Below are 24989 nucleotides of genomic sequence, written 5' to 3'. Positions count from 1 at the left end.
ATCGCGAATTCGACCTACCCTAAGATTAAAACTCTGTTTCGAACGTTCAACTAGTTAACGGCTCGTTTGAATTTGTCGTGAATTTCTGGGGACAGCGAATTTCTCTCTCGTAAATGCGGAGAAATGCCATCACGTGATGATATATCAGCATCACATGGAGAAGAGCTACCGCAGAGTATGCCCGCAGGGCATTAGAAAATGGTTGTTTCCAGATCTCAATCAGAAGCACTACAATATAGAGCGCTCATCCTATTGATAATAAAGTAGAAGATATAGTAACTGGTACAGTAACAATCCAACCCAAAACCACGACTGCCCATCGCGCCATGCGCAACATTCCTTTATTAACCCTCAAGAACAGCAGAATCCTACTAACTGAACTTAGCGGCAACTCTTGCATTCTGGCCCTCGAATATCATCCACGCGCCCAATTCTCCTAGGTCCAAATCCACCGGGTCCGCCGCCGCCGCCGCCTCCGGAGCCGGATCCACCACTGCCTCCCCAGCGAGCCCTAGTATTCGGATGATTTTGGGAACGATTGATATTGAATTGCGAGTTCTGCGCGGCCGTGTATGGATCAAGCTGTGAAGTCAAGTCAGCATAACATAGACAAGTATGATGGTGGCGAAACAGGACAAAGCAGCTAGACAGTGTGGAAGATGTGGGATAGTTTGGTGACTAAAGGAAATAAACCATCACGTACCGAGAAAAGGCTCACGAAGTAGAGGCCGAAGAAAATATAGATGTTCTCGATAAGGCGGTTGATGCGAACCCAGAGGGGCGGACTGAGATGATAAGGCACAGTCAGTGAGTTGTCATCCAAGGCGTAAAGTGGCTGTCTCCATACCTTCCCAGAACCTGTCCATTGGACAGGTAAGTTTGCGGTTTTGACGACATGATGCAGTAGCGACCAGACGTTGTTGGTTCTGTTAATGACGGTAATAGAGTGGTGGTAAGTGGCATTCATGAGATGGGGATTGGCGTGCTTTATCTTAGCGCCGGAACTCGTGATTCAGGTTCCACTTTAAGGCAACGGTTTCCATATCGGGTAACTGAAATAGTGACTGAGGTCCCGTCAAAGCCAGGCAAAGATAACATTCTACTTAGACATACCAAATTCAGTATCAGGAACTCTAATTTTCTCGCGAACATACTTCCACACAGACTGAAAAGCTAGCTGTGTACCTAGTGATATCTTACCCTTATGATACCTGAAAGATATATAAAAAAGTGATCGATAATGACAAGCAATATTCTTCTTGAACTCTAGTACGTATGGGTATCTCTATATACAACTCCAGAGCTCCAGTGCCTTCCCACAACGTCATCAGCCATAAAACGTCATTTGGAAATGTAGCCTTGTTTAATCATGTTTCTGGTCGTTCTCTGGAACTATCTCACCCCGTAGGTCGTCCAAACCACGGAAACCTTCTTCAACAGTCCACTTCTCGTCCTTGCGAGGATGTAAGATGTGGCAGCTAGCCCCAACGACTAACAAGCCAGGTGGCCGTGAGCCTTCAGCTTCAAATGCAAGGCACACATTTTCTAGGGTAGAACGGATCACTCGCTGATCAGTGCAGGAAGCCCGCTCAATAATCGCGCAGGGAGTATCCTTGGGCCAAGGAGTTCGTGGGCGCGAACCTTCCTGGGGTGGTGTAGTCAACGATTCTACCAGCGCCGATAGTCGGTGTAATGCCATCAAAAAGACTACTGTTTGAGTGGGAACGTAGGTGGGAGGCTCGGGAGCTGCTCCCTTTCTTCCTGTCCCAGTGCAGATCAGGACCTGGTCAGACACGCCTCGATGAGTCGCTGGTATCTCTGCGAACAATGAAGCGCTCAGAGCGCTAGTGATTCCGGGCAAGACAACTGGAGTATAACCTTCACCTCGGAAGAATTCAAACTCCTCACCCCCTCTTCCGTACAAATACGGGTCTCCTTGCTTTAGCCGAAGAACATACCGTCCTCGACGCAGTGAGTCCAGCCCCATTTGCAGAAATTCCTCTTGCGCTTGATCCGCATTCCCAGGGAACTTCCGTGCAATATGAACTTCTGTTCTCCGTGGAATTAGTTTCAAAACAGGTTCTGGAACCAGTTTATCTGCGAGAATGATGTCTGCATTCTGAATTGCATTGTAGGTTGCTCGCGTGAGCATGTCCGGATGTCCAGGGCCCGAACCTGCCAAAACAATTTTCCCTTTCTTTTCTAGGTGACCCAGCCCATTGGTGCTATCCAAGCTATTTTTACCAGACGAGTATGCTTGAAGAATGGCATCGATATCAGCATCACTAATAGCAGCGAGTTTTTGGAGAGGCCAGTATTCGCATATTTGGGAGAGCCAGCGGATCCGCCGTGTCTTTGCGGCAGAGATGTCATCCTCTGTCACTAACTTGTTGAACGTATGACTTTGACCGGTGATATCATCCTCGTCTCCTTCGAGGGGTGCAGTGCACAGACCTGCGGCATAGTCCTCCGCCCAGAGGCGCCTTCTTACGGCTCCCAGTCTGTCTATAGCGGTTCCAAGATTGGAAGGGAGAGAAGAAGAGATTTCTCTCCTTAACCGAGACGCAAGCTTGCAACCACGCCCCGATGTCGTAATCCCAATATGAAGAGGGCCATCTGAGTACGTGGACAGCAAGCTAAAAGTACACAGTTCCGGGGCGTCAGAGACATTGACAGGAATCCTAAGCCGCCGACAAAGCTTCGAGATGTGTGCACCTATCAGGTAATTAGATAATATTCCTTGGTAACTTGTAAGACCAGCACATACTCAACGGATGATTCCCACCAAGGGTTACAAAAACCGTGTCAACGACATGGTCGACCTCTTCCCGGCCCAGAGTCTTCAGATCATCATCTTGGAACTCTCTGCGTACCCATTGTACAGAACCATTCTCAATACGCTCAGATAAGCTGAAATGCAAGTCTCCAGTGTCTGGCGCAATGATGACTGGCTTTGCGCCGGCTTCTAGGGATTTCGCACAACGAGCTGCAGCAAGAGGGTTTCCACCGATAATCAAATGGACCTGGGATTCAGCATAGACCGCCGTCAGCAATGGTGCTGGAGATCCGTTATCACACGATGCGTCTTTCATTGTGCCAAAGTTGCCACCGCAGGTAAACCCTGCTGTTGCGAATGGAATTTCTTAATGTTTTTTTAGTGTACTTTGAGATAATTGTGAAGATGTGGAAGCGAAATCAGCGAAAACCGAGTAATTTTTATTCCTTTACCCCACAATCACCGAAATGGCAGAGGGGCCCTCAGTCAATATGATTGCTTGCGGGCACAAAATGTCCGCGGAAATAGGCTCAACGCAACCGAATGAGAGGCGAATTGGAGATAAGGATTGAGTTTCTCCTGATAATCGCAGTTACACGGTCTGATAAGACTACCCAGGCGATTAATAAAGCAAATCCCATGTACCACAGCAGTTATCAGTCATCTGAAATTGTGACTCTTTCTTTTATATACATTTCTCTGTAGTTCCCGATGCGGTTAAAGCGATATTGCGTGATCGTGCATTTCGTTGCTTATCTAAGCCCCGCACTGGCCATCACGAATCAACCTGAAGCTCATTAGCCGTTATCGCGATGAGGATGTTTTCACGGTTTGACTGCCTCGTTTCGCGATGTTACCCACTGATCAGCTATTATGGTCGCTGCAAGACAACCGAAGTTGCAGCATGATGGTTCTCTCACAATCAGTATATCAGAACACTGGCAGGATTCAATAGGGAAACCCTAGAACTTTAGCCAAGATAAGACTAGGATTGAGATAGAATACCCATGATGTTCATCCGGGGAGGAAGATGCCCTAGAAAAGTAAACATAGAAGACCAGGAACTTGAATCTCCTCAGCACTTCCCGTGGTGATGTTGACCAGACTGATGCCTTAGTCACCAATACTAGAGTGTATATCACGTGACATAGAGCTTCGGGCAGCTTGACTGGCAAGACGTCAAGCTCCATGTTCGTTCCCATCCTCAGCCCGTCACTCCGTCATCAGATATATCTTCTCACGAACTACCTCCCATCCCTCGGTTTCGGAACACTTAATCCATTCCACTTGATACCCTCTATCATTAACTCCGAAACCGTCAAACTCAGTCACAACATCCGTCATCATGGCTGACGGAGTATTGAAGGCGGAGAAGGACTTCTCCAAGGATGCTGACAAGCTGATTCCCGAGGCCGAGCAGATCGCCAAGGTTGGATTCGCTCCATATAGCTGCACTCGAGTGTGATATTGACATGACTGGTAGACCGATGCCCAACGCGCGATTGACAGTCTGCTCGGACTGGAGAAACAAGCGAGACAGGTATGACATATGACCGCCCCTGTCTGATGGTCTACGATATTGACGGAGTTCTAATACAGGCCTCTGACCTCCCAACTACATCCCGCCTTCTCGTCACGATTGTAACCCTTAGCAAAAACTCCGGAGACTGGAACCTTCTCAACGACCAAGTCCTCCTTCTCTCCAAGAAGCATGGCCAGCTTAAACAAGCCATTACAAAGATGGTGCAGGTGGTGATGGGATTCCTGGATGAGACACCCAACTTGGATGTGAAGTTGTCTGTCATCCAGACCCTCCGGACTGTGACTGAGGGAAAGGTGGGTGCCTCGAGAGCCTCTATCTGTCCAGCTTATGGCTGATACACCGTACAGATCTTTGTCGAAGTCGAAAGAGCCCGCGTCACCCGCATCCTGTCGAACATCAAGAAATCTCAAGGCGATCTCAATGCCGCCGCTGATATTCTCTGCGAACTGCAAGTTGAGACATTCGGATCCATGACTAGAAGAGAGAAGACCGAATTTATTCTGGAACAAGTGGCCCTTTGCATAGAGCGTGGCGACTGGACACAAGCAACAATCTTGAGCCGCAAGATCAATAAGCGTTACTTCAATCGTAAGCCGAAGAAGAGCCCCGAGGAGATCGCGAAGCTCAAGAAGGAGGCCGAGGAAAGGGAGAAGACCCGTGGTCCGGATGAGCCCCCGATGGAAGTTGACGACGACGTAACGGATCTGAAGCTCCGCTACTATGAACAACAGATCATCCTTTCGAACCATGATTACAAGTATCTGGAGGTGTGTAAACATTATCGGGAAGTGCTGGATACAGAGTCGGTAGAAAACAACCCAGAACAGCTGCGAGCAGTAAGTATTGTTTGTCTTGATCTTGTTGGTAGTAAGCTAATGATCACAGGTTCTTGCCCGGATTATCTACTACATCATCCTGTCCCCGTATGACAACGAACAGTCAGATCTGTTGCACCGCATCCAATCGGACTCTCGAATCTCAATGGTTCCCGTGGAAAACCGGCTTCTGAAGTTTTTCACCATTCACGAACTGATGCGCTGGCCGGCCATTGGACAGCAATTCGGCCCCCATTTGTGCAATACCGATGTCTTCAGCCCCAAGCCCAGCCAGTCCGCAGACGACCAACCATTCAAGCGGTGGCAAGATCTTCGGAAGCGGGTTATTGAACACAATGTTCGTGTTGTGGCCAAATATTACACGCGGATCCAGATGGGCCGATTGACTCAGCTTTTGGACTTAACTGAGGAGGAGACGGAGAAGTACATCAGTGAATTGGTCACATCGAAGACAATCTATGCGAAGATCGACCGTCCCGCGCGGCTGATCAACTTCGCCAAGCCGCGCGATGCTGATGATGTGTTGAACGAATGGAGTAGCGACATGAAGAGCCTCCTGGGGCTCTTGGAGCGCATCGACCACTTGATCACCAAGGAAGAGATGATGGCCCGTATCCTCCCCACCCGGGAGAAGGGTAAGGCCCGTTAAACGGGGTGGTTTAGAAAGTGGTCAGCGATTATGAATCGGCGCTGGTTTCACGGCGTGTAAAATTACGAGACAGTATCTAGAAATGGATTAATGCTTTTGCATGCTATATACATGATGCTGCGCCGGCTATTGCCCGTTCTCCAAGCTAATCGTCTATCATGAAACAGTTTCCGTGGAGTCTATAGGGGACGCCAAAGTAAAACATTCTAAATCTAGATCTATAATCTAAAAGGGCAAGTCCATATCATTCACATCCTCCTCTTCCGCATCCTTCTTGTTACCGCCCTCCAACTGCTCCCTAATAAACCTCACCGCAGCATCCAGGTACGGCCTCTGGCTCGGCAAGAAATGTCCACCAGGATGCCACACAACCTTACCCTCCTTCTCCGGATCTCCCGCACAAGCCTCAACCAACGCCCTACTCCTCGACTCCTCAACAACAGCATCTAATGACCCCAAAACATGCAAAATCGGCGTCTGCAACGCCGGACTCTCATAAAACCCTCGATACCGCGCCCCCGGCGAGCGAAATCCACTATAACACAGCGCAAACTTAAAAGGCGGATGACTCAACCCCTCAAACGCCTTCGGAAACGGTACCCCAGCCACAACAGCATCGGTCTCACCCTTCCCCTCCGACGCAACATTCGCATCCAAAAACCTCGCAAACGCCTCCTTCCGACCCGGCTCGAGCAACGAAACCACCATGGCGGCCATGGCCGCGCCCTGCGAGAACCCGATCACGCCGTCGAAGGGCCCCTCCTCGGACATCACTTTTGCGACGGCCGCCAGCCCGTCCTCGAGACCGAGGTATTCGGGCGGCGAGGCGGTGTTGGAGCGCCGGAACCAGCCGTAGGCTTCGAGGGGCTCAGTGGGGGTTTCTTGGGTGGGTTCGTAGCCGGGGATGTCGGCGGGGTTGAGGCGTAGGGGGCCGGTTGGGTAGGTTGCTGTTACGTCGTGGAGGGGGAAGGCTTTCGTGAGGTGTTTGATTAGGGCGCGGCTTTTGGCGTGGAAGAGGGGGCCGGATTGGGTGTAGCCGTGTAGCATTAGGAGTTTGAGGGGTTGTTTGGACATTTTGGCTTTCTTTTCTTGTAATTGTTTTGGTTTATTTGTTTATCGGAATAGGCTGAGAATGGGGTTTGATTTGGGGGAGTTGTGAAAGGAATAATTGGGATGATGATATGATCGGAGACTTAGTACGGTTTAGTTGAATTGAATTGTAGAGCCGATAAGATAAGAAAGGCGGGAAAGAGTGGCATTATTCGTTTCCCCTCTATAGGGCATCGTAAGTATAGAAACAGACCAGTTTGGCACTGCAGTGCAGGATGTGGAACTCAATTGGAGTCTCATCCTGGCTATAGTATTCTTCTACGCATACCTTGAACACTCTTGAGTTAACTCAGTATTCTTGATACCCTGCCTTAAGGGCATGTGCATGCATGTATGTGATTGTAGGTATACACCTACGTCAGAGTCATGCACTGCGGAAGTATACAGCATGGGGCCTATAACAAGTGAACACGTCCACCATAAGTTGTAGATCTTCTGGCGGAATGACAGGGACGAAATGCATGACGATGAGCCTCTACACTGCACTTTTAGGTCCCTGGAGAGGTTGGCTTACAAGAATGAGGCTGAGCATTGCGAAACAATGAGGCCGGAAGTCCTGCCCAGAATGTGTGGTTAGCCCTGGTACACATTTCCTTGGCAAGTTTCAGGCCTTAATATAGGCTAATATGCGAAGTGTATACCCAGAGAGGTACACCGTCAATAACTTGTGGTTCCCGAACTTCAAGGAGCGATTACCCTCAGCCCAAGGCATGTATACATATTTGTCCACCCGCATTTTAAGCATATAACATCAAAACCCACAGAACAACAAGCAATACCCCGTACTTCTCTTAAGTTCCTAGTCTAGTTTACAATGATTCCGTTCCTATTCCTAGAGACCAATTCAGGTACCAATCAGGCGATAAGATAAGGCCACCCAAGTGGAGAAAAGAAGGTTGAACCCCTCATTAAGTTTCTCGAACATCAACAAAGACATCCATCTATAAAATAAAGAACTCCTATCATCAACGATATCTTTCCTTGTCAGATTTATAAAATCCAAAAACCACCAAAATGACCGACGCAAACACAATCCAGACCCTCGATACCCGCTTGGGCGAGCTCCTGGCGTACGTCACATAACAAACTCATTTCTTTTTCTCTATTTGCAACCATACACCAAAACCCAGAGATAAACCAAACCATGCCAAAAAAGAAAAATAGTAGCCACAATCAACAAAACTAACCAAACAAATCTCAAACAGAGCCATCGAGTCCCACCCGATGATGACAAGCTCCCAACCGCACCCGACAGGCTTCTATGTCCATGACTTCATCCGCAACACTCACACCAAGCTGAGGAACATTGACGCCCAGAAGCTCCAAGCGGCAGACCCTGCCACCGTCAAAGAGTTCCAGGATATCCGGGGCCGCAATATGCTCGCTGAGCAGCTGATCGAAGGCAGCGGGCCAATGGCACAGATGATGCTCATGATGGGGGGAGGTCCGCTTGATTTTGGGGATGCGATTAAGCAGAAGGTTCGGGAGGTTAATGCTGTTTAAATTTTGTATGTATTTGTTCTAAGATCGTGGTGTGTGTATGAAATAGGATAGGTTTGGAATTGAAACAGGGCTTGCTTTGGTTATGGGTGTGACTGATCGGTCTTGGTTGACTCCGTTCTGGGGTTGATGCTGTTTACCAGTTTCTAGAAGCTCTGAATGTAGAGTTTGGCTGTGTAAGAGACGTTTGCCTTTTTCCTTTACCTCTTTGTTTGAGGATACTAGAAGCTCTCTGGGAATGATACAGGGCACAATGACAATAACAGTAACGACACTAAGCATGTAATTCTTGCTTCATAGCATCGAAGTATACTACGATGTACCGGCAAAGCTATTGGAACTTGATACAGCGTACACAGTAATAAATTATCATCGTATAACCAAACCCCGCGTAGAGAGAAATCCATACCTGTGAAATAGACCACACAAAATCCAAAGGACAAAGTAGAAAGGAAAGAAGCAGCGTTGATGACAACACTGATCCCATTACTCGAAGCTATCTATTAGTCCTAACCAAAACAGTCCTCCTCAGTCTAGAGAGATTAGCCTTAAATTAAGGCCTCATCAGCCGTCCAATTAACTTCTAGGGCTTGTACCACATGGGAGCGAACCTGTAGGATTTTCTGGCTACGTCTGGATTAGTTTGATGTTAGTGTGAACGGGACGGTACTCCGAGAATATTAGATTAGTGGGTTCTCTTTTAGCGAAGTTTACGATATAAACGAATGTGAAATGAAATCTAGAAATGAACTACAGGTGCAGGTATATTGCATATTCTAGGTTCCCCAACCACAGAGATCGGAATTGGAAAATGGAGATAGAGGGGACAAAGGAAACCCGTATCTAATTACAAGTACATGTTTAGAAGACTCCACTGTGGAGCAGCCGCCTATCTATGCTACGGAGGATTCTGAGGCCTAAGACGGATGTGGCCTAAATAGCACTCCACCATCAAGACAAATATACGCCATGCCGGCAGTGGCTGGCTTGTCTACTCTACAGTGGGACTTAGTATCTACAAGGATCTCTACCAGGGTACTACAAGGGCAATCCACGGGATAATCTGGAACATGAATACAATTGCATAGCATCGAGGGATGTACACGGCTTGAACGTCCTGGTCAGATAGGCTAGCCTACAACAGGACCGTATTTCTACATCCTGCCAAAACCAAGCGCTATCTGCCTGACTGGATCCAAGTTTCACCCGTAGTCACATCCGCCGTCCTAGCAATGCCAGCAACCAGTTATTCATCTTCGTCATAGGGGAGGATCCACACTCATTCCCATGACATCCGAATACGTGAATCAACCGGCAACGCTCATGCAGATATGCCCCATGGTGGGATCCACCCGTCATATCCTTCCATGACGGGAGAGGTGTCGGGAGAAGATATTGTCGTACGGATCCCACAGCATAAAACAAGTATAAAAGCAAACAACGTTTCGATAGTAGTCAAAAAAGAGGCAAAGGTTGATATAGTATGGACCGATCATTGCCAGATATCCGGAACTCCCTCCATGTACGCTTTTTGGTGGAAACTTGGTAATAGAAATGGCTGCGCCTGCTTGGGTACTTCTCATTTCCCTTCGAACCTTTGTATTTTTTGAGGGGCTTTCTCGCAAGGGGGCGAGGACTCCATCTTCTATCTGAGTTTTGCTCAAGAAAAAGATTAGATTAATCCATCGAAAAACGCCACATGTCTTTCATCATCGCTCCAGCCTGGTGTATCGTGACATCTACTTTCTGCGGAAAGAGCAGCCCTCAGTGAGACGGGCCTTGCCACCGGTGGGCTGGCAGAGGACGGTCGAGCAACCGGCGCAGACGACGACGGTCTGGGCGTGGGAGAAAACGGTGGTGATGGTGAAGCAGCCGGGGCACTTGACGTCCATGAAGAAGGAGCGGGGAGCAGGCACAAGTTGCTATAATGTCGAGGGTACCAGTCAGCCATCCAACCCACCAACTCTGTCTGTTCCCAGAATTGGTGTCTTATCATACCTTGAGCTTGTGCTTGCGGGCCTCGGCCTGAGGCGTAGGGTTGAGAAGGTCGACCGCGAGAACCTGTCGGGAGAGAAAAAATTCTTGTTAGCAGCGTGGACTTGGATGATTTCGATGGGAAGCGGGCTCCGGGAGGCGACGGCGACGGCGAGCACGAGATGAAAGAGTCGCACTCCTTATCTTCGCTTATGTCGAAGGATATCCGCGAGGTAATGGGTGGACAAAACGGGCAGAACCTACCATCTTGACGAGACTAAAAGTCGATCAGCGATAAAAGTTGAATGGTGCGCTGATGGAGATGGCCTGCTTGAAGGGTGAGGAACGAAGAAGGTGGTCTCGTGGAGAGGGCAAACTCTGAAGGGAATTCACTGCTCCCGTTCAACCCACTGGCCCTTTCTGGGAAAATAGGGCTCAAGCCCTCGCTAACAATACTCCTTTCAGGAGTCTTGGCGTACCCGGCAGCTTTACCCCGTACCATTTCGAGCCTGGCCCAATCAGCGGCCTCCTTTCTGCTTACCTCACGAAGCCCCAAAGGTCCTTTCCGGAATGGACTCTTCCAGAGCCATCGCATTATCGCCATCGTCATTCCTCTCTCTTCTATCCCCACGTACTGTACGGAGTACTGTCCCATGGATCCTTGACCCGATATGGCAACCAGACATTCGACATTTCACCCCAAGATAACGTTACAACATTAAGGTAGTATTTTCTATCAACCTAATCAAACATTTAGACATCACATGTGACACAAAGGTTTCCAGCCCATATGCATCGCAGGATGAATGGCCCGATATTCCTTCGTCTTTTTTATACAGCCTGACTCCAATTTGCAAAAGGCCAACCCAATGCTTTAATGTTTTGACCCGAAAAATGAATCCAGCAAGCTTAATTCAGAAAAAAGAAACTCTTACCGGTTTATGACATACTCACCATGGAAGTTCTTCGCATAGCTGATATGCAATGAAATCTTGACATTCTATCTCTCAGCTCATCTTCTTCTCAACTGCATCCACTTCACCATTCGCGGTTTGCTTCTCAACATAGGGGTGCTTGATAGTGAGGCACCAGATGTCGATGTAGTCACATATCGTGGTAATAATGTCGTGCTGTTACCTGATGAGTCTCGCGCAAAAGGATTTGTGGGGATAGGAGGGACTTACGATGAAGCTTCCATAAACACCAATCGCCAGACCGAGACACACGTAAACGAAGGCAACCTGACCGTCTCCGCCGCCCAGTGCGCTGGGCCACAGACCAAATACGGGGCCAGCGCTGTCAAGAACAGCAAGTGCAAGGGGGCAAAGAAGCACGTTGAAGTAAGGGAAACTGGACTTGACCAGGTGTGCAGTGATCATCCTGCCCACCGCGTATGCGTTGACCAGACCCACGTAAAGGGCAAATGGGACCATGTAGTTCTCCAAGATAGTTGGTTGCAGATAGAGATAGGCCGGCACGAACACCCACACCGCAACAAGGGGCAGAAGACCAAAGAGCGGTGCAATGGGGTCCTGCCCACGCTCTCTCCGAATTTGCATGACATGCACAATACTCGATCCGGTGGCGAAGAAGAGTACAATCGCGCCGTAGACCAGATACCACTGCGTAAAAGGCATGTCATACAGCTGCTCCGGGATGGCATCCAACTTGGGAACACCAACGGTCTCCAGCATTGACTGATGCCAGAAGCTACCGCCTCCCATGTAAGCCGTGAGGCCGAAGACGAGACAAAGCGTCAGAACACCTTCCACGGGACCAGAGATAATTCCAAGAGTAAGCACTTGGGTGTAGTACTCATCCCAGGTCTGAACATAGAATGTCATGGTTGCTGTGTCACGTTAATCTCTTGAAAATTGCCTCCTCGCAGGGAATTCAACGTACATCCCCAAAGAGTCACAACAGTAGCCCATGACTGGCCAAAGTTCATTGCCGCACAGAAGATCAACACTCCTAAAGCTGTGTTGCACGCATCAACGCCTGTAGGTTGAAACATGAATTAGTCTCAGTTTGCCATACAAGGGTAGGTTTGCCTCACTGTGGTCGAACAACTCGCCCAGAGGACCACTTTGCTTAGTTCTCCGTCTGTTATGACAGGATTAGCATTATATACCTATCAAGAAATGAGTAGAGAGGCCGTACGCTTGAATACCGTCTACTCCGTCGAAGGTCTGATACAAGAACAATCCCACGGCGCAGCTGGCATAAACCCAAGACGGGCAGTCTTGGTCTAGAGTAGGGTTGTACCATAGTATCGTGAGGAAGTTGATTACCACAAAAAAGAAGCCAGTTAAGGTGATCTACCAGTCTTCAGTTATTCTCCCGTTCTTGCCATGAGTCGGAGAATTAAAGACTTACGGCGTTAGGACTAAGGCAAGCAGGCTGTTAGCCAGGCCGGATACCGGTTGAAATGAAGAAGCGTCACTACTCACGCCATGCTCATGGGGAAACACTTGATCACGACATTGTTATAGAATGGTTTCAGGACGTATCGGCTTATCAGCGAGTGGTCGACACCCGCATAGCGGTATTCCCGCAATTTGGGCAGTTGATGCTGCCGGATGTACACCATGTTGCGTTGGCCTTGTTCTCCAGGGAGAGACTCTTCTTGTCCGTCCGGCTACGGAGAGTACGGTAGGAAGAAAAGACTTTTGGTTTTTTGCTTGGGGCCTTGGGGCTTTACAAAGATAGCGGTGAAATTAAGGACAATAAGGCAAGGTGTCACTCCGAAAGGGGGTAGGACAGGATTATAGACAAGAGAAAGCCTGGTATTAGTTGCTGGGTTGTCGAATAGATTCAAAGATAGAAAAAGAAGCCAAAGAGAAAAAGAAGAAGCGAAATACGAGCGAGTGGAAAGAAAAATAGGATACGCGCAGCTCTTGTTGATTGATGTTCCCTTTTAGTACTAAATTTTTAGTAGGCATTAATTACTTTCTTTCTTTTTTTTTTCTGCCGGTCAAAAACCGCTGTTAGCAGAAATGCCGCGCGGGGAGTCGCAAAAGAATCCGAGCGTCGAAACTACGAGAGTCGTCAGAATTGAAGTTAGTGGAGAAATTCTGCCGGCTTCGGCAACCCACGTGTGTCCTTTCATTCGCTGGATGTATTTTTGTTGGGAGGACCGGGTCATCTCCCAAGACCACTGTGCATCCCACAGGTCATGGTCACTTTCCTGATCGTCGTCCATCATTTGCAGAGAAAAGAGGGGTAGAGAAAGCATACTACTAGGAACCCGAGGTAGCATATGAAGTCTATCGGGGCAAGAAATGATGTGACACACGGACACTTAGGGAGAAGACTGGTGGAACAATATTCTTGAATCCATTTCTAAATACAAAGATAAACGAAATGACGATAATGCTAGTGCGGGTTGGATACACTAAGAGCCCTATGGCTGCTTTAGTTGAAATTCGATAGTGGATAGTGGAGCGACCAAGCTTTCCGTACTCCGTAAATAATGCCCGAAACTTGGAGCAACCGTTACATTCTTCCCCCAGAGATCGGCGGACTCTGTTCTTCAAACCATGCAGTGTACTTGCGCCCCATTGACTTCGGTCCATCCACAACCTTGATGCTTGATTTCCTTCGGCAGAGTATTTGTCGTGCGCTGGACACTCCCCGAGGACCTTGCCTGTAATCGCAAATCGACTGGAATAGGGGTGTGCAATGCACTTAGCCAACAGGGCTCCATGGCATAGGAATCAAAATCCGACTCTGCATGCTTTGGATCAGAGGGACAGTCTTGTGCACAGTCTCTGCCCATCCTTCGATACCCCATGACTGCTCTCGGCGAATCTTGCGTTCTTCGAGATTCGCAAATTGCCACAGGTGGTGCACAGTGTTCAAGTCGCCAATCTGAACAAACCAGGCACCGACTCCCTCCATGACTTCACGACGAGCCCTGAGGCCCGTTCGCCAGTGCGATTCCCACTCCAAGAGGTTACCGGGGTGAAGCGTGTAGGACCGGAGTTCGAAAAGACCGCCCAGTCGTCGGGGTGGGGTCGTTGGCCAGAAGGAGAATTCCTGCATCAGTGACGTCTTCTTGCTCTTAATCAAGCTCTTCAGCTTGCGGTCAAATTCAGGGAACTCCGGATGGCGGGAGATATTGTGTAGCGATGCATGATAGCCCTCGTACCGTTGGTATTCCCAGATATGGACTGCAGAGCTAGTATTAGCGTTCTGGTTCCAGACACAAGGCATGCATGGGGTCAGGTAAGGGTCAAGTTCAATTGAAAATACCAAAAGTGTCATTATCGCCCACTTGCGTCCGCCAGCTTCCCACCAGGTTCACCCTGTTTTCCTCAGTACCGGCCATGCGGGGGTACCACTGCCCTACCAGGTCAACATATTCGTCTACTCTATCGGGCTTGACCTCGTGGAAGACGATCGAGTGGACGTATTTGCCGCGAGCGAGGACTTGGGAGAACGAGCGTTCGATATCCTTGTCGAGTTGCTGGCCTTCCTTCGTTCCGTAGATGAGCGAAGACAAGGGACCGCGCTTGGGTAATTGATTGGCTTCTAGCTGTTGTTCCTCTCCTAAAATACGGTGGGTAGAAAGTGAGCCCAATGCCTTATTATCAAGAACTTGGGCAGCGTCAAAGACAGCAGGGCTATAGTTACTGCTCGCATTGCTCGCACCCGGAGCAGTGGGAGCGGTAGCGTACTCACGGAAGCGATCACGGGACACAGGGGATGATGAGGCAGAGGCATCGACAGACTGACTCTCTTGCTGTACTTTCTTTTTGCGAGCCACCTCCAAATTCTCGCGGAACTCCTTCTGACGCGCAGCAAATTCCTCAGCTGAGCTGGGTGTAATGTCACGAATGGAGGGAGCGCGGTAGGCAGTAGCAGAGGAGCTCAAAGGCCGGACCAGCGAGGACACCGGTCGTAAAATGCGTGGTGCAAGCATGCTTGTTACTCGTATGCAAACTAAATGCTGTGCAGACAAAATAAAAAATGCTGAGATAAATGCTTCTAGCAGAATAGAGAAAAGGCAACTTTCATAAAACAGAACAACCACAACAGTTGTTTAGCAGCGAACCGAGCTGACAACAGCGAGGCGACAACGAGTAGACACAGCTGTGAAGAGGATACAAGAGGGGGTTTTTGAGAGGGGAAGAATGTGGAAGCACAGACGAAGGACAGGAGTAAGATTGCTATCGACACGCGATGGCTTGCCGAACGGTTAAAAAGGGAGATGTTGCAGGGGTTACACTCGAATCAAATGAGTGCAGTTTGTTGTTCGTCAGCGATAGTCAGGCGGAGAAGAGTAAATCCAGACGATGGCTGCCGGATACTGCCCACGGATCGTGACAGGTTGCAGAGTTAGTAAATTAAGTGACACACGGATTGCAGAAGATGGAAGAGCTGATAGGATGGGAGGTGTAAGAAGGTCGAAGGCGAAAAGCTGGGGAAAGCAGCTTGAGTGCGGGGAAGGAGTCTTGACTCTGGCAGTCACGACACCCAATACTACTAGTGGTAGTAGTACTTACTAGGCGGTACAGCCACACCTGCGGATTTGGGCTGTTTAGAGGAGCAACGTCACCAATTGCAGTCCATGTTTAGAAACGTATGATCCAGCTGCAGTCAAACAATAACTCCGACATTCTCGGTCGCTCATACGCAACGGATATGCTCTGTGATTTGCTATGTTCTCGCCGATCTTCAATGCGGTTTGCTCCATAACTTAGGTTATTATGACGAAAACGACGCTTATCCGCCTCCACGTCTTTTGAGCTCAAACATGACGAGACACCCGTCCAGCTCATCTTTTCCTAATATTGGGGGCAAACTAAGCCACTATGGATCTGCAGGAGGATGTCCACTCGGAGTAAGGGGATAATTACTAGTACTGAGTACTATTACTACTGATTACCACGGAGTATTACTGCTCACAAAGAGCTCAATACCTGATGACGTCGAAGGGAGAGCAGTCGCCGCCAAATGGTCCGAGCTCGATCAGTACCAAAAGCGGATTAGTGTTTCCGGCTCAATGCGGTTACGACCGTCGAATCCCCGCCACAGCTTCACGGGAACAACGCTCGCTTTTCCCTCGCTTTAGCAGCTCCTCAGCCTGTATCGACAGCTAGGAACGGCGATCGGAACCTCTTTGTGAACATTGTACAACGTTATATAACTAGTGTCGTATACATTGTGCCGACGCTATGACAGAGAGCTTGAACCCTCCCCTCTCATACGAGGCATCAGCCACGACAACCCATCCGCATGTGGCAAGCACGCTGCCCCAAGAGGTCATTGCATGCTTGAAGAATTCACGATTTGTAGGTCTCCGTTCCACGAGTTGATTTAATCTGATCTTTTGTTTCATTTTTTGGAGACAACGACTTACCCTCGCTAGCTTCATCTGGCAACATGTGACGGCCTGACCCCTCATGTCTCTCTCATGTCCTATACCTACCTGCCCTCGACGCCTTACGACCAGTATCCCACGATCATCATGACCACAAATCCTTCCTCTCGCAAGACAAACCATCTTTTGACCAATCCGCGAGTTTCCCTGCTTGTCCACGATTGGGTGTCACACCGTCCGCCCACCCGTGCACCCAACCCCGGAGGTCAGCGCGACGGATCCCCGCCTCCGGCTGCGACCCGTTCATCCTTGGCCAACCTTCTGTTGAATCTGAACACAAGCGCGCTATCAAGTATCTCTACCACCATCGCCGGTTCGGCTCGTGTCCTGGAACCTGGCTCTGAGGAGGAAGCTTGGTGCAAAGAGCAGCATCTGGAGAACAACACTTTCGAGGAGGAAATGGGGCTCTTTGGCCAGCAGCAGCGGCAACAACCCGGCCAACGGAGGCCCAGTATCTCCATCGACGATGACGTCCGGGTGGTCACCGTCCGGGTACGTGAGGGCCGAATTGCAGACTGGAAAGGAGGCGTACGGGACTGGCAGGTTGTCCTAGAAGGTGAAGACCAACCCGCGCCGCTGGTCAATGGGACTTTGGAGTCGCAATAGCTGTAGTTTCTCATGTCGCGATGCGTCCACTTTTCCTCGGCAGTACCAACATGAATTCTTATCGAGTGTCTGACAGTTGAAGCATTATGATTGACGTGCATTGAAGCTTTTCTTGTCCCGCATGTGTACGATATGGCAATATCCAAGGCGACAGCTCTAACATTCTCCCAGTCGGGTATTTATATGGCCGGACTTAAGATCATTACTGGGTCGTTCAAACCCTACAGGCTTCTTCGTTGGACGCAGTGCAAGGGTCACAAGAGAAAGTACCTATCAGACATAAAACACTACCGATCATAAGTAATAAAACAAAATTCACGCAAATCTCGTACTAAAACTGATCATCAACAAGTATCGACATCATCAATCACATGATCACACCCCAATACTACATACTCCACACTCATCAATACAATCAAACCTACCAGTAATACCCATCAACCTCCAACTACAACACCATCACCACAACCCCAAACCGGCCAAAAAGCCCTCAATCGCACACAGCCAGACAATGAGCCACTAATCAGATATATCACACCACCAACACACCACCAAAATGCGTCTCGCCCACCTCCACATCCCAGACATAACGTCCTTCACACGAGTCTCCAACCTACAACAAACCCTCACAACACGCCTCCTCGCCCACAAAAAGCTCATTCCCAAAGATACCGCCCCAGGCACAACCCCCATACAACCCCCGGACCCAACCATCATAACCTTCACCCCGAACCCGGTCTACACAACAGGCCGCCGCGACCTCCCACCCTCCAACACAAGTCCCACAGCTCACCTCTCACTACCCCCTCCACTCGAGCCGATCCGCTCGCTCCTCACCTCCGCAAACGGCGCAGAGTATCACCCCACGCTCCGCGGCGGGCAAACGACATACCATGGGCCGGGGCAGATGGTAGCGTATACGATCCTCGACTTGCGGCGGCTAGGACTCACGCCGAGATGCCACATCCGGGTGCTGGAGAATAGTGTTGTGGATGTGTTGCGCGGGTACGGGATCCGGGGATTGATTACGGAGGATCCGGGGGTGTGGGTGCCGCCGGTGAGTGGGGAGGGAGTGCCGAAGAAGGTTACGGCGGTGGGGGTGCATCTGCGGAGGAATATTAGTAGTTATGGGATTGGGTTTAATGTGACGGAGGAGCCGATGTGGTGGTTTAAGCAGATTGTGGCGTGTGGGCTTGAGGGGAGGGAGGCGACGAGTTTGGAAGGGCAGGGGGTTTCTGGGGTTGAGATTGGGGAGGTTGCGGAGCGGTTTGTGAGTGCGTTTGTGGAGAGGGTGAATCAGGATTTTGCTTGTGGTGAAGGTGCTAAGGGGGAGAAGATTGAGGGTGTGTATAGGATCACGGAGGAGAATGTGCTTGGTGTGGATTAGGAGGGTTGATTGGCGAGTTTGTATAGATAGAGTTACTGAGCTGTGTAGATTATGCTAGCCAGTTAAAAGCCAAAATTAGAGTCATCAATTGGTAGATAGTACACGTCCGCAAGTCTAGCAATAGTAATAAACAGACCCGATTCTCTCTGTCTTCTGCTTTTAACCCAGAATCACGATACCAGGCAGTAGAAAGATCCAGATGAGTAAAGCATGATTTTCCGAGTTCATTCCAAGCTGGGTCGGTTCGTTTTTCTTTCCAGAACATTAAGCGTACATAATTAGAAAACGGGGATGCAGGCAAAGTATATATAAAGAAGAGAAGAATGCAAATAGCCACACATATAGGCTGAAGAGCTGACATGGTAATAAAAGAAGATCAGCTGCAGTAGGCTTGGGACTTTTGAACGGTTTGAACCTCGTCTTTACAGTCCCAAATAGCGCAACGGATAAGAAACAAATCAAAGGGTATACGGACAAACGACTGAAACCGTCAAAGAAGCTAATAGTAGCAACGGGCGAACCGTTTACAGGATGACACAGCCTTTCTTGGAGCCGTTCGATCCTTGGGCTTTCACTTCAAGGGCGACCTTGGCCGCTTCGTAGAAAGTCTCCATAATACCGCGATTCTGAACGGCAGAGCATTCTGTCATTGGATGGTCAATAAAATTCACTCTCCCGAAACTGCAGGGCCTCAACAGTACATACCCAGGTACTTCACAGCACCGATCTCCTTTGCCTTCGCTAGACCTTGCTCGTACGTGATAGCATTGGGGTTAGGGTTCTCGAATTCGTCCTTTCTTAAGTCACACTTGAGCGCTGTGAGGACCATCTTCACACCAGGGCAGTTCTCCGAAATCTCGTCGACCCATTTGCTTGCGACGTTCTCGAACGAATCCGGGCTGTCAACCTGCATTCGAGCATTTAGTCGGTATCCACCGATACTGGGCGCAAGGGCTCCTCACACTAAAACAAAGCATAATCACATGTGTGTCCTCGTATGATAGCGCGCGCAATCGGTCAAATTCCTCCTGGCCAGCGGTATCCCAGAGCGATAATTCCATGTGTACATTGTCGACAAAGATATCTAGAGACGTATGAATATACGAATTGGACATGGAAGGGGTGAAAGCGATTACCGTGGACATAGTTTTCTGGAGGAATCAGGGTTAGCAAACACAAAGCATTAGGAAGGGGCTAGCACGGACCAAAAACAGTCGGCTCACTGAGTGGGAGTCGCGAAGTCAATATCGCAAAGTGTATAACCATATGAAAAGAGTGTGTATCTTACTATACTGTTGGGAAAAACCTATGTAACAAGGATTAGTGGACGTCATGGGGAGAAAGGACGGGATACGAATATTACCCTCTTGTGAACACGTTCAAGGCCGAAGTCTTGCCGCAAGCACCGTCGCCTCTGATTCAGAGTTAGAACCCTGTCCTCCGGGTGGTAGAAAGTCGCAGATTTTACTAACAGCAGCACCATCTTTCGGCGGACAACCGTCTGACGCCCGCACAAACCCATCGTGGAAGGATAGTATTCAAGAATTTGGGACGGTATGCGCAAGGACCAGATATAAGGGGGTAAAAGAGATGCGATCACTTAGGTCTGCAGCCGGAACAGGCGTATATATCTTGACTATATAAGAGAATGTGGGACAAAGAATAATTTTTGCACTTCAGTGATAAAGTAAATGAGGAGTTTGTGGCACTGGTGGTGAAGGAAGCAAAGCCACCGGTCATGGGCCGTGCAGACGATGTCATCGGACCTTGAAAGGGTCAGCGAATGAGACGATCCTCATCTGCCAAGGACTCAGGTCTAATTTCGCCTCGCCGGGTGCCCTGAACCTCAAGGAATATTCAGTACTCATAAAGGTATCCCACACACTGGACATCAAAACTGCGTCGCAGTCTTGTTGTTGGTGGGATCTCAGTGGTTGTGGTATCCGCATGTGCTCCATTTATGGGGGTTTTGTCTTCTGGTACCTACTTGGACAAGCTTCAAACTAAAGAATGGCTTTGTCTCACTCATTTGACCTTTCTTTACACATATTCTTTTACTTCGCTACATTGCATGTATATTCTAATGCTTAGTACTACGTGACTCAACTAGCATTTACATATTCATATTAAAATAGGACAGAAACGATGAGATTGAAATTTTATCACCATTGCTTTCTAGACTTCTTCGATGCCGTCATCAAGACTGCGGTGCGCTCAATTGATACCGCGTCTCCACTGTCTTAACTTGAAGATATATATTTAGAAAACATAGCCTACCACCACGATAGCACTCAATGATGAATGGATCACTCTAGCCGAGGGACTACAGGCAATCCTTCTATGTTACAGTTATTTTAAGGCAGTGACACAGCATTTGTTCACATTTCTCCATCGTCTTTCAACGACCATATGAATTATCTTGCTCAATGCCGTAATTATTGTAAAGCATACCACACTGCAACGCGAATGGTAGTCTACATCGCTGGTCTATCCTGAGATTCTGCAATTGATGATACTCCTCTATCGTGTGCGATATCTAGTGACGCAACATAGATATATATTATTTACATATACGCATCGACGTACATTGTACGACATCGCGTCTCATGTTCCATGTGAATGTTGGCCAGTTCAGACGGAAATAGGAGTAATAGCTCATAGTTTATCATGAAAATCAAAACAATGAGGCACTGCAAGCAGTTCCAGATCAATTCATGACCAAGAAAGATTGAAAAGTACGGTCGGACCCATCGAACATGAACTAAGTCAGCGGTAGCGCGGGGAACGTAAGAAAGAAGGTGGTTGACAACCCCGGCCTCCGATAGGCTGCCGGCAAGCTCCATTTGTCTCTCTTCAACCTCCATTATCTACCTCAACAACAACAACAACTGAACGACTTTCACGTGTACCCTAACGAAATCTTTTAACCTTCACCAATATTCATACTGCCGGCAGACGAGAAATACCCAAGACCACCAAAAAAGAGCCTCACACAGTTACCCCAAAATGTCTGACGATGATGACTTCATGCAAGATTCTGGCGACGAAGAGTGCGTATCTCCCGCCTGATATGATGGCCCTGGGAACATGCGATTGACTCCTGCTAGTTATGACTTTGAGTACGAAGATGCGGACGACGACGAGTCGGGAGACATCGGGATCGAGAATAAATATTACAACGCCAAACAAATGAAGATAGATAACCCGGAGGAAGCGATCGACGAGTTCCTGGAGGTACCGGCTCTGGAGCAAGAGAAAGGCGACTGGTAACTAGAATCTGCACTTTTCGGGTTGGCTGGGCAGGCCGCTGATGATATCAAGGGGCTTTAAAGGTCTCAAGCAAGCCATAAAGCTGGAATTCAAACTCGGACGATACAGCGATGTAGGTCTTATTTTGATGCCCTCCATGCATCTGAATGCCTTGCTGATTGGCCTAGGCGGTTGAACACTACAGAGAACTCCTTACCTACGTCAAGTCGGCCGTTACACGAAACTATTCCGAAAAGTCTATCAACAACATGCTGGATTACATCGAGAAGGGCTCGGATGACGACAAGGCCTACCAGTGCATGGAAGAGTTCTATTCGTTGACACTACATTCGTTCCAAAACACAAATAATGAGCGTCTGTGGCTGAAGACCAATATTAAACTGGCCCGCCTATGGCTAGAACGCAAGGAGTACGGTCAACTGAGCAAGAAGGTGCGGGAGTTGCATCGGGCATGCCAGCGGGAAGATGGGTCGGATGATCCCAGCAAAGGAACGTACCTACTGGAACTATACGCACTGGAAATTCAAATGTACGCCGAGACGAAGAACAATAAGCGACTCAAAGCCCTGTATCAGCGTGCTCTCCGTGTGCGGTCGGCGGTGCCGCATCCTAAGATCATGGGTATTATCCGGGAATGCGGAGGGAAGATGCACATGAGCGAGGAAAACTGGGAAGAGGCGCAGAGCGATTTCTTTGAGTCGTTCCGGAACTACGACGAGGCGGGTTCGATGCAGCGCATCCAGGTTCTCAAGTATCTGGTGCTGACCACCATGCTGATGAAATCCGACATCAACCCGTTCTATTCGCAAGAGACCAAGCCCTACAAGAGCGACCCCCGCATCTCGGCCATGACTGATCTAGTCGATGCCTTCCAGCGCGACGATATCCATGCATACGAGGCGGTCCTGAGCAAGAATCCAGATGTTCTAGCAGATCCCTTTATCGCAGAGAACATCGACGAGGTCAGCCGAAACATGCGTACTAAGGCAGTCCTCAAGTTGATCGCACCCTACACGCGGTTCACGCTAGCGTTCATCTCCAAGCACATTAAAATCTCCATTCAAGAGGTACAGGACATTTTGAGTTTCTTGATCTTAGACAAGAAGTTGAACGCCAAAATCGACCAAGAAAATGGAACAGTTGTCGTGGAAAGCACTAGTGACGTGGATCGACTGCGATCCCTTGAAGAGTGGAACGCATCGCTCCGGACCCTTTGGCGGGCTACCTTAAATGACGGGGAAGGGTTCAGGACGGATGAAACGTCTCAACTCCACGGGATGAGAGGCGGACCCCTCTTCCAATCGGGATTTGGCGATGAAGCACCACCTGCAGTTGGTTTACGAGCTGGGCGCCGATTACGGACTGGATGGAAGGGTAAAGGCTCAGGACACGGGCCCAAGGCTACAGGTGCAGGCGGATATTAGGTGTGTGGTGTAGTAGTAGTAACGGTAGTAGTGAGTGGGTGTGGAAAGAAGCAGACAATCCCAGTTTGCTGCAGAGTTTAATAATGAAAAGAAATATACAAAACACCACCGGCCGATAGAAAACAATGAAATGAATGAATGAACCAATCCACAAACAGCCCCCCATCAAACTAACTGACACTACGGAGTACAACAATCAATGAATGAATCAATCAATCAATCATACCTACAGACATACACGCACTTGCCAACAAAAAAACCCAGCAAACGCCAAAATAGAAAGAACAACCCCCCAAACCCCAAATTAGAAAAAAGAAAAAGAAAAAAAAAAAAAGACAAACCAGGGACCAAAAGACACGCAAACCAAAAAGCAAAAAAAATTCTACAAGATGCATACACTAAAAGAACAAAAAAAGTCAGGAGGGACCCAGTTTCATCGCTCATCAGTCCTTTATCATCATCCATAGCTTGTGCAGGCTGCGTCTGCGTGCCGGTTTCAACGATAGGGGAAGCAGTTGACGGTCCCATGGTCCACCCTAATGAGAGGGGGATCCACAGAGACGACATCCGCTGTGGGGACCCGGATTCCACCTTTCGCTTGGGGTTGAAATACTGGGTAAGTGTTGGAATGCAGAGAAAGAAAAGGGAAAAGATATGCAGATGCATGTTAGATGTGGTGTTTGTTTTCTTCTGTTTTCCCCTCTTTCAACTTCTATGGAACCAAGAAATCTGAGTCCAGGAATAGATATTGTCTTACGTTTAAGGTGTACTGTGTACTCATACTACTGGGGTGATAATATCAAGGTCGATATCGGAGGTGAACATAGTGACAAGTCGGATTTCCACCGGAAGACAGCACCTCTGATCAATCGTAAGAGATAGTGGAATGGAGACACGGGTCGTACCGATGTAGTTAACTAAACGCCTTGCGTTAGATGGCCAATGGGGACTAATCAATGATTCAGCGAAGAAAACAACAAAGACAGGGATTCTCCAAAAAAGATTCAATATAAAATAGGCGATCAACTAGCAGAAGTGGTAGCAATTATTGGATGTAAATGGTGTGATGGGGAGGGGCCCATCTCTCTCTCTCTCGATAATTATTGCTAAACTGAATGGATCATGTCCACCATCGTCACAACATACAGGTAGTAATAATTCATACCATTATCGGGTACTACAGCCGAGCGGAGTCAATAGCAAAAATATGCGTGTGTGCGTTCGTTAATTTAGTTATTTTCTTTTTTTCCCTCTCCCTCGCCTTGCCAAGAGGGAACAGAACCTGGTTACTGGAGTACTTTCGACAATTGGCCGCCTGCCATCGAATACTAGTCCGCCCCGCTGAAGGTTGGGCTATCATGTTAGGAGGGGGACGGAGAAGTCCTGTGGGCCTTCTCTCTTTTTCCTTTCTTTTCTCTTTTTCTTTTCTTTTCTTTTTTTTACCCTCTTTTCTGTATGCTTTTCATTGTTCGTTCCCGAGGCGCTTATGAAAAACTAGGGTTGATTTTTTGATTAGTGGATACAGGGAC

General features: G+C 48.6%; 13 protein-coding genes across 13 annotated transcripts; 6 read left to right on the top strand and 7 right to left on the bottom strand.

Annotated features, from left to right (window-relative positions):
- Positions 1-164: 164 nt before the first annotated feature.
- F9C07_1806099 (uncharacterized protein) lies at positions 165-1165 on the bottom strand. Its single transcript, XM_071508401.1, has 2 exons — positions 704-1165; positions 165-582 (listed from the first exon to the last, which is right to left on the bottom strand). Exons 1-2 carry the CDS (start codon positions 965-967, stop codon positions 382-384), a joined length of 465 nt encoding a protein of 154 aa, XP_071367953.1. The 5' UTR covers positions 968-1165; the 3' UTR covers positions 165-381.
- A 198-nt stretch (positions 1166-1363) lies between these two features.
- Positions 1364-3953, bottom strand: F9C07_2286565 (uroporphyrin III methyltransferase; the record flags this gene model as incomplete). Its single annotated transcript, XM_071510837.1, has 2 exons — positions 2768-3953; positions 1364-2739 (listed from the first exon to the last, which is right to left on the bottom strand). Exons 1-2 carry the CDS (start codon positions 3090-3092, stop codon positions 1364-1366), a joined length of 1701 nt encoding a protein of 566 aa, XP_071367952.1. The 5' UTR covers positions 3093-3953.
- A 168-nt stretch (positions 3954-4121) lies between these two features.
- Positions 4122-5919, top strand: F9C07_2286564 (putative proteasome regulatory particle subunit; the record flags this gene model as incomplete). The annotated part of the gene is made up of 5 exons (XM_071510836.1): positions 4122-4235; positions 4260-4316; positions 4376-4612; positions 4667-5155; positions 5205-5919. The coding sequence occupies 5 exons, from the start codon at positions 4122-4124 to the stop codon at positions 5802-5804; spliced, it is 1497 nt and encodes a 498-aa protein (XP_071367951.1). The 3' UTR covers positions 5805-5919.
- A 110-nt stretch (positions 5920-6029) lies between these two features.
- Positions 6030-6878, bottom strand: F9C07_11817 (serine hydrolase FSH; the record flags this gene model as incomplete). Its single annotated transcript, XM_041287117.1, has 1 exon — positions 6030-6878. One exon carries the CDS (start codon positions 6876-6878, stop codon positions 6030-6032), a length of 849 nt encoding a protein of 282 aa, XP_041148825.1.
- Positions 6879-7928: 1050 nt separating this feature from the next.
- Positions 7929-8417, top strand: F9C07_11818 (uncharacterized protein; the record flags this gene model as incomplete). The annotated part of the gene is made up of 2 exons (XM_041294509.1): positions 7929-7984; positions 8120-8417. The coding sequence occupies 2 exons, from the start codon at positions 7929-7931 to the stop codon at positions 8415-8417; spliced, it is 354 nt and encodes a 117-aa protein (XP_041148826.1).
- A 1736-nt stretch (positions 8418-10153) lies between these two features.
- F9C07_2074553 (40S ribosomal protein S27) lies at positions 10154-10478 on the bottom strand (the record flags this gene model as incomplete). Its single annotated transcript, XM_071508799.1, has 2 exons — positions 10154-10336; positions 10413-10478. Coding segments are annotated over 2 exons (249 nt in total), but the record flags the coding sequence as incomplete, so codon positions are not given.
- A 504-nt stretch (positions 10479-10982) lies between these two features.
- Positions 10983-13695, bottom strand: F9C07_2286562 (aminoalcoholphosphotransferase). Its single transcript, XM_041294522.2, has 7 exons — positions 12839-13695; positions 12765-12774; positions 12549-12706; positions 12445-12491; positions 12291-12386; positions 11573-12237; positions 10983-11518 (listed from the first exon to the last, which is right to left on the bottom strand). Exons 1-7 carry the CDS (start codon positions 12976-12978, stop codon positions 11396-11398), a joined length of 1239 nt encoding a protein of 412 aa, XP_041148827.2. The 5' UTR covers positions 12979-13695; the 3' UTR covers positions 10983-11395.
- Positions 13696-15886, bottom strand: F9C07_2286561 (uncharacterized protein). Its single transcript, XM_041287118.2, has 2 exons — positions 14643-15886; positions 13696-14560 (listed from the first exon to the last, which is right to left on the bottom strand). The coding sequence occupies exons 1-2, from the start codon at positions 15310-15312 to the stop codon at positions 14076-14078; spliced, it is 1155 nt and encodes a 384-aa protein (XP_041148828.1). The 5' UTR covers positions 15313-15886; the 3' UTR covers positions 13696-14075.
- Positions 15887-16567: 681 nt separating this feature from the next.
- On the top strand, positions 16568-17379 carry F9C07_11821 (putative pyridoxamine phosphate oxidase; the record flags this gene model as incomplete). Its single annotated transcript, XM_041287109.1, has 2 exons — positions 16568-16684; positions 16762-17379. The coding sequence occupies 2 exons, from the start codon at positions 16568-16570 to the stop codon at positions 17377-17379; spliced, it is 735 nt and encodes a 244-aa protein (XP_041148829.1).
- Positions 17380-17935: 556 nt separating this feature from the next.
- F9C07_11822 (putative Lipoyltransferase) lies at positions 17936-18766 on the top strand (the record flags this gene model as incomplete). Its single annotated transcript, XM_041287110.1, has 1 exon — positions 17936-18766. One exon carries the CDS (start codon positions 17936-17938, stop codon positions 18764-18766), a length of 831 nt encoding a protein of 276 aa, XP_041148830.1.
- A 68-nt stretch (positions 18767-18834) lies between these two features.
- F9C07_2286558 (Rho GTPase Rho3) lies at positions 18835-20524 on the bottom strand. The gene is made up of 8 exons (XM_071510835.1): positions 20239-20524; positions 20130-20180; positions 20055-20072; positions 19972-19988; positions 19903-19917; positions 19729-19850; positions 19472-19673; positions 18835-19409 (listed from the first exon to the last, which is right to left on the bottom strand). The coding sequence occupies exons 1-8, from the start codon at positions 20286-20288 to the stop codon at positions 19291-19293; spliced, it is 594 nt and encodes a 197-aa protein (XP_071367949.1). The 5' UTR covers positions 20289-20524; the 3' UTR covers positions 18835-19290.
- A 1329-nt stretch (positions 20525-21853) lies between these two features.
- Positions 21854-23460, top strand: F9C07_11824 (putative COP9 signalosome subunit 2; the record flags this gene model as incomplete). Its single annotated transcript, XM_041294510.2, has 3 exons — positions 21854-22032; positions 22088-22148; positions 22204-23460. The coding sequence occupies 3 exons, from the start codon at positions 21854-21856 to the stop codon at positions 23458-23460; spliced, it is 1497 nt and encodes a 498-aa protein (XP_041148832.2).
- Positions 23461-23559: 99 nt separating this feature from the next.
- Positions 23560-24384, top strand: F9C07_1805054 (uncharacterized protein). The gene has a single exon (XM_071508400.1). It carries the CDS (start codon positions 23660-23662, stop codon positions 24191-24193), a length of 534 nt encoding a protein of 177 aa, XP_071367948.1. The 5' UTR covers positions 23560-23659; the 3' UTR covers positions 24194-24384.
- The last annotated feature ends 605 nt before the right edge of the window (positions 24385-24989 follow it).

Source organism: Aspergillus flavus, chromosome 6 (genome assembly GCF_009017415.1).
Source record: "Aspergillus flavus chromosome 6, complete sequence".
Classification (NCBI taxonomy): Eukaryota; Fungi; Ascomycota; class Eurotiomycetes; order Eurotiales; family Aspergillaceae; genus Aspergillus; species Aspergillus flavus.
Note: the sequence above shows the minus strand (reverse complement) of the source record. Positions and strands in the feature narration are given on the sequence as shown.